This window comes from Sander lucioperca, chromosome 21 (genome assembly GCF_008315115.2).
Source record: "Sander lucioperca isolate FBNREF2018 chromosome 21, SLUC_FBN_1.2, whole genome shotgun sequence".
Lineage (NCBI taxonomy): Eukaryota > Metazoa > Chordata > Actinopteri > Perciformes > Percidae > Sander > Sander lucioperca.
Window position 1 is genome coordinate 8,826,777 of NC_050193.1, and position 7,996 is coordinate 8,834,772.

The following is a 7,996-nucleotide window of genomic DNA, read 5'->3' on the forward strand; positions in this document are numbered from 1 at the left end:
GTCAGTCTGCAGGGCACCTCAAACCCTCTGCAGTCAGCACTGCGGGGGCGCGAACATGCCCGACCACACCTCTGATGCCTCTGTGTTAGCCATCACTGGGTTTCCTCCTCTGCATGTTGCGATCAGTCACCTCTCGAGCTCAACAATCTCAAATGGCAGAAGCTCAGCTCAAAAACTGAAAATGACATCAAATATGTACCCTCTAATGAGACGTAGTATGTTGTTTTGTACTGTATTAACAAAACATAAGAGTATCATTTGACTTGTCAGTATTGCTGCGTGACGTGATCTGCAACCCTGGGAGGCATCTCAGAAGTTACACTTTATTGAGGGAAATGGATCAAGGATTTCGGTCCAAGTACAGAGAATCAGGTTACTTTCAAGTGTTACAAAGTCAACATAATTATACCTATTAGCTGCCCATGAAACAAAAACAAAGTACACCTCTTTAGTTTTTCCAATCCACTCTGTTTCTCACCAACATGAACTTTGAAAGAACACTTCTAAATTGTATGTTATCTAGTTGAATGCAGAGAAGCTGACAGGGCAGTCTGCCTAGTCAACCCATAAGACAAGGGTTATATTAGGCTGTTTTTAATGAAAATGCCAGGGTCAAGACAGACTGAAAGGCTTTAACAGGAAACCTTAAACCACTGCCCTCTTTATAGAGAAAGATGATATTCATGGCAAAATATTGATTTTTAGCAATGAAAGGCACTGTCTGCCGACAAAGACAATTACTGAAAAAACATTCTACAACAGAAATAAATATATGATGCAATGTTACTCATGTTAACAAAATATTGATTCATTTTAAAAATGTAAAAAAAACGTTTCTTTATTGTCATATTAGGAATATGTTCTTTAAATTTTGGAGATCATGCAACACAATCTTCGTCTACAACTTTTAAAGTCGTAGCTCATCAGCTTTTTTATTACATCTTCTATGATTGATAAAGACTTAATAAGGGAGTGGATTGGACTAGATTTTACCTTATTAGCAGCCTACTTTATAAAATAAGTGTGACAAATATGTTGAATTTCAAAGCAACATTCAATGTGTGAGCGTCTTGGTTTTCCTAATGACTACAGATTTACGTAGCTAATAAAATCGCTGTACTTGGACTAATTTATTACTAAATCATAACTAAAAATAAAAACGTCAAATAAAGCTAAAAATAGAAAACTTTCAATCTTGTCTTGAATATATGTCGGCTCATAGTCGGATTTGGTTTCTAAAATTGAATACGAGGATTACAGAGGCTGAACTCTCTCAACAAAGTGTTCTTTGTTCACCGAAGAAAACAAGTGTTGGAAAAAATCCAGCGAAGTACATTTTAGTGTTGAGACACGTTTGTCTTGATTCACGTTTTCCACAGAATTTATATTTAACATTGTTTGTGTTAGCTGAAGAAAACTTTATATGTATTAAATATAATTTTCGTAATGAATATGTTCATGCACTTGTATATTATTGTTAAATTAATACCATCATGATCATCATCGTCATAATTATAAGCATTACTATTATTATCATTGTTATTGTTATTATTTGCATGGATCGAGTGATGATAGCAAGCAATATTAAAATTGCATAACCAGTTGCAAATTAGAAATCACAAATCATAGTAAATTAAATCAAGAATCAAAAGAGTAATCTTCAGCCTTTTTTATATAAAACACACACACACACACACACACACACACACACACACACACACACACACACACACACACACACACACACGCAAAACACCCTGTTTATGTAATGACATCATGGATGAAAAGGAGATAAATGTCCCTTGTTGATTCTTTGGGATAAGAAGCATTTTTAATGAGACATGTTTTGTTTTGTAATCTGGTCTATTACCAATAAATTGTCTGCCACAAAGAGGAAGGCCTAAAATATAAATGTAGGGAACCTACATTTTGAAATATGTTTTGGATAACCCTCTTAATTTGTCTTAATCATTGCAGCCCCTGCACACAGTTGCGAGGCTTCCTCTCAAGTTTCTGGACCTCTGTCTCCCCCTATTGGTCCATGTGGTCACTGTGCAGAGCTGAGACGACTGAGGGATGCGGCTCAGCAAACGGTCTGTGCAACTACAACACAACTGCCCGCATTTATTCAGACTGAAACCAGAGTTATAAAATATACGATTAAAAACGTCAGCAGTTTACAAGTGAGAACTGCTCTTATTTATAAATCAATCAGCCAGTGTATGCCATAAATATCTCATCCAAACAGCTGACTATTGCCATCGGAGAAGAAACTTAAACACAAAGATTTTTAGACTTTTAGTTGGCAAAGCAAGGGGTCTGCCAATCTGGGGACAAGTTGTATGCAAATGAGCCTGTAATTGATGCGAAATTAAAATAAAAGAAATAAAGTAGGCTGTATAAAAAAGTAGGCTATAATAAAGAACTATAGACTGCAACTTGAATGTTATTTATTCTGCACTTATGATGATTATACCTAAATAGTGTAATGTTGATGATACGGATTTTGTGTCTGTAATTAAATAAAAAAGCCTAGAATGGTATAGCCTATTTTTTTATTTCCCTTGATAGAATATTAAAATGCGTCACATTATTGAAACATTTTGTAGTTTTGTATAGCCCTTCTTCCATTTTCTTTCTCAGAGGATGTACTATTTATCTTTTAAGTATTAACTTATTAAACTTTAAGTTATACCTTAATTTGAAATGAAACCAAAGATTATAAGGGGGAAAACACCTTTTTTACTCGCGCTGGGTTTTCGCTGTTGTTGACTGCAAGAGTTCTTCAGAGCAGAGTCATATTTCGTCTCCGCCTACCAAAAGTTTCGCCCAATCATTTCCTTGCCGTCAAACATAAATCCAGGCATCCCCCCCCCATGTGTCTCCAGACTCTTCAGCAATCCTCCAAGAGTATATAGCTCATTGCGATTTCTCTTTAAAGTCACAGTTGCAAAGTTGAGCATCAGAACGCGATCACTTGCAATTTGCCTTTTTATCCGCGAAATTGTGAAAAGTCGAAGGAGCTTCACACACTTTTATTTTTGACATTTTTTACTTAAAAGGATTCAAGTTTGCCGGGCAAGCTGTGCGCCCTCAATCTTTGGGCACAGCGCTTGGATTTAGAAAGAAGGATTTCTCCTTTTTTTTACTGCGAGAAGCTGTTCTTTAATTTTTTCGCATGAATCTCCTTGACGCTTACCTAAAGATGACAGAAGAACAGGAGAAGTGTCACTCTGACGCTCCCAGTCCCAGCATGTCTGAGGACTCCGCAGGCTCGCCGTGCCCGTCCGGGTCCGGTTCGGACACCGAGAACACCCGGCCGTCCGACAACCACCTCCTCTTGGGTCCAGACTACAAGAAGGAAGGCGAAGAAGAAAAGTTCCCCGTGTGTATCAGAGATGCGGTGTCCCAGGTGTTGAAGGGTTACGACTGGACGCTGGTGCCCATGCCGGTGCGCGTTAACGGCTCAAGTAAAAATAAACCTCACGTCAAAAGACCCATGAACGCATTCATGGTCTGGGCTCAAGCTGCACGGAGGAAGCTGGCCGATCAATACCCGCATCTGCACAACGCGGAACTCAGCAAAACCCTGGGAAAACTTTGGAGGTAGGTTTGCTTTGCAAGCTCAATCACTATTGCAGTGCGTTTTTACGAGCCGTTGTCGCTGCTGTTTCACGTAGAGATCTACAGTGTGGGAATGTATTTGACTAATGCATTTCATTTGTATTATTAATTGCATTTATCTCTATTAGCCTACTGATTTTTTTTTCATTGTGATTTTGTATTATGTCCGAGTGCATGCACAGAAGAGGTGATATAAGCAGACTTTGTTTAGCTGTTTCTAGTTAATTGTTGGTTATAAAATAATGAATGCAATAATTCAATAAATTACATATCTGCAGTAAGTAATCAGCCGTGTCATGCTTGTTGTTAATTGAATGCGTTTTAATGTGAATGTATAATTATCTGTGGTATTTTCAGATTGCTCAACGAAGTAGAGAAGCGCCCGTTTGTGGAAGAAGCTGAGCGTTTGAGAGTGCAGCATAAAAAGGACCACCCCGACTACAAATATCAGCCAAGGCGGAGAAAATCTGTCAAGAACGGGCAAAACGACCCCGAGGACGGCGAGCAAACCCACATCTCTCCAAATGCGATCTTCAAGGCGCTGCAGCAGGCCGATTCTCCAGCGTCTAGTTTGGGCGAGGTGCATTCTCCAGGAGAGCACTCAGGTAAGAAAATAAATCCAGACATGAAATTAAAAAAATATAGAAAAATAAATGCATTTTTCTAGATTTTTTTTCCAAACGTGACTCATTGTGGCACTGACTGTAGAAATCAATTAGAAGCCTCTAGGGCCTTGAACAGACACCTGTTAACGATTAACGATTAGTGGGTTTTACAAGCCATCACGCAGATACACCTGTCACTATAGTGCCAACAAACTCCCCCTCCTGAAGCATTTACATTTGCACTGCTATTTCACCTCATCACCAGTCCTTCATGCAGATACATTTGATTTTAACTGTGAGGCTAACTCTGCCTTTCCTCTACCCAGGTCAGTCCCAGGGCCCACCAACACCCCCAACCACCCCCAAGACAGACCTCCACTCTAGCAAAGCTGATCTGAAGCGTGAGGGGCGCCCCATGCAGGAGGGCACCAGTCGCCAGCTCAACATCGACTTTGGAGCTGTGGACATTGGCGAGCTGAGCAGCGAGGTCATCTCCAACATGGGGAGCTTTGATGTTGATGAGTTTGATCAGTACCTGCCACCTCACAGCCATGCTGGGGTGACCGGAGCAGCCCAGGCTGGCTACACCAGTGGCTACGGCATCAGCAGCTCCTCAGTCAGCCAGGTGGCCAATGTGGGGGCCCACGCCTGGATGTCCAAGCAGCAGCAGCAGCAGCACTCTCTGACAACCCTGGGTGGAGGAGGAGAGCAAGGCCAGCAGGGTCAGCAGAGAACCACCCAAATCAAGACAGAGCAGCTGAGTCCCAGCCACTACAGTGAGCAGCAGGGCTCCCCACAGCACGTCACCTATGGGTCCTTCAACCTGCAGCACTACAGCACCTCCTCTTACCCCTCCATCACAAGAGCACAGTATGACTATTCAGACCACCAAGGTGGTGCCAACTCCTACTACAGCCACGCAGCTGGCCAAAGCTCCGGCCTGTACTCCACCTTCAGCTACATGAGCCCCAGCCAGAGGCCGATGTACACCCCAATCGCTGACACCACCGGGGTGCCCTCTGTTCCCCAGACCCACAGTCCGCAGCATTGGGAGCAGCAGCCCATTTACACACAGCTCTCCAGGCCATGAGGAGACGGCCCACAGCACTGACTCTACAACACCCATCCCATGCATAGACTTCTTTCTGCCTGGTGCCCTTTGTGCCACCATGCCACACACCTTTCATTGCCAACAGAAAAACATGACAAGGACTTTTTTATAGTACTGAAAATATATCTTTGGATTGGCTCACAACAGTGCCTTTTGTATTGGTTGGAATTGTGATTATATTTTTTTAGATATAATGTTTAAAAAAAGTTTAATCCTCTGTGAGGACATACTGGTTATAAATATTTTAGTATGTACTGTGTATGTGTTCTGCTCTTGTCATCATCATCATCATCATCATCATCATCATCATCATTATCATCATCATCATAATCAGTGTCATCAGCATCCTCATCATCACAATTTGAAGGTTTAACACATTTAAAGGAGCTGGAATGCCGGGTAAAAACACCCTCAGTGGCCTTACTTCTCACTAATGTATTTTTATACAGAAGTAAGAAATGTCTGACACTGCCGTCTTATAATACCTGCATCCTACATTCTGCTTTGAACTTTTGTACTGTACATATTTTATTGTAATTCCCATGAGATGCAAGAATTGAGCAATGCAGGTTCAAAATAGATTTGAATTTTTGGCCATGATATGACCGTGTCATCAGTGAATTAGTCAAATATTCTATTCTACTTCTACTTCTTGTTGTTTGCTTTAGCTCAAATGATTGTGCTGGAAACGCAATAGCAGGTGTCATGTAATTCTACTAGGGGCCTTACCGTGTTGCTAGATGTAACTGAGCAATGCTTGCTTTTATCTGGGTACTGCCTTGATACCATTGGTGCCTCTGTAGCCACAGTGGAGAGGCTCCTTCCACTGGCATTGCAGTGTCAAAACCACAGCATAGTTCTGACTTCCTGCTGGAGGAGATGCAGGAAGTGACCTCTGACCTGATTCTCCTCAGCAGCCAGCAGGCCTGAGTCTGGCCGTGCTTCTATCATTCCTACAGCCCCGTCCTTTTTCCTAACCTTTTTCTTAATTTATTCTTTAGCATTAATTTTATTTGAAAATAACTATTTGGAATTACCTTTTTAATTCAGCAGCAGCTAACTAAGATGGTGGAATAGTTTGCTGTCATATGTGGTACAAATTTGTTTATTTATCATTGTAAATGTTTCCGTATAAAACTTTAGTTATGTACAGATTACTTACTGTACACAATGAGTCTTTCTCTAAAAAAAGAAAAACTGGAAGTTTTCTCTTTTTTTTCTTTCTAACAAATGATTTAATGAATATGGAAGCCAAGGCTGTTTTTGTAAAGAATTTGTTGGAATCAACAGGATAGCCTACTTTGTGTTCCTCATTTTATATTCTATATCATTAGTTCTCATCTCATCATCTCCTTAATGCAGTTTCCGTAGGTAAACATGGCATTGTCTTAAAAGCTTATCTTTTTGTATTATGTTGTTTGCAATAAAAACAAAACACTGAGAAATATGTGATTGCCTTGTGCCATTAATTATAAGCATGTTGCACACAGTATTATCTGTGTGGTAGTATTTGTTAAGCAATGATCAATGAGGTTTATTAGTACCAGTTATGATAAGGTACCCTCTGCTGGCAGAATACTAGTTCAATTGTTATGAATCACTTTGGAACAGTCTTCATCCAACTCATGCTCAGGAAATGGAGGAAATCAAGAAAATTGTTTTAATATGACACAGGTAAGTCACATTAATCAGAGGCAGCTTGTCGGCTACACACTACAGCAGTTTGATAAATTCATCATTAGACCAATGTGAAGTGAAAAAAAACAAGTTGTGGTACTGGGAACACTGGTTTTGCTTCTGGCTTCTCAGACCATGAGGTCACAGGTCCATTATTACCACGGCCTATTGAGAAGACGTATGTCCACACCCCTCCCCCCTGCCTGTATACACCACAGCTTAAAGAAACAAACTAGACATTGAATATTGTTTATTCATTACTTGCCAAGTAATATAGAAATAGAGCTGACCTTAATAAATCAGTGACAGTGTAAACACAATCAGGTACTACAGCTTTGTGTTGAAATTTGAGGCACATTCACAGATGACGTCTCTTTCCTCACATCAACTCGGCTGAACCTTTCTCTGCCACCCACCGCTGCACCTCATCTCACCGTGATGACTGGACAGTTTTTTTTAAGTTCCTCCAACTCATTGTACAATAGATTACACTCTATTCTACTATTTTTCTATTCTATTCTTGCAACACAATTAAAACGGAGAGATAATTATAGTATTATGTCCAAAACATTGTCAAGGTTTACCTACTTAGCAAAAATATGAGATAACTTGCAATTAAACACTGTTTTGATGAACCAAATAGAATCATAAACCATGTCATGGCCTTATATTTTAGTATTCACTGGCACCACTCTGTGTGTGACTTCCTCTCAAAATTTCTTGATGAGTTGCACTGAAAAAGGGAAGCAGACTTTATTTTTTTACAGCATGTGTTGCACCAACCTGTGAAGAGTTTAGAAGAAATAATCCTTAAGAAGTTGTTTATCATACTAATTTATTTAATAGCTGATGTTAATTGTCTAGTTAGCATAGAATGTGAGCGACAATGAGTGCAAATATACATTTCAAATAACTGTTAAACATGTTTTGTAGGTTTGAGTTTAAAACATTTTTAATGAATTTCTAGGGTTTCAAAATG

At 40.0% G+C, this 7,996-nt stretch overlaps 1 protein-coding gene across 1 annotated transcript; it reads left to right on the forward strand.

The window, feature by feature from the left end:
• The first annotated feature begins 2,880 nt into the window (after nt 1-2,880).
• LOC116059343 (transcription factor Sox-9-A-like) lies at nt 2,881-6,787 on the forward strand. The gene is made up of 3 exons (XM_031312361.2): nt 2,881-3,606; nt 3,982-4,229; nt 4,556-6,787. The coding sequence occupies exons 1-3, from the start codon at nt 3,179-3,181 to the stop codon at nt 5,317-5,319; spliced, it is 1,440 nt and encodes a 479-aa protein (XP_031168221.1). The 5' UTR covers nt 2,881-3,178; the 3' UTR covers nt 5,320-6,787.
• Nucleotides 6,788-7,996: the final 1,209 nt, after the last annotated feature.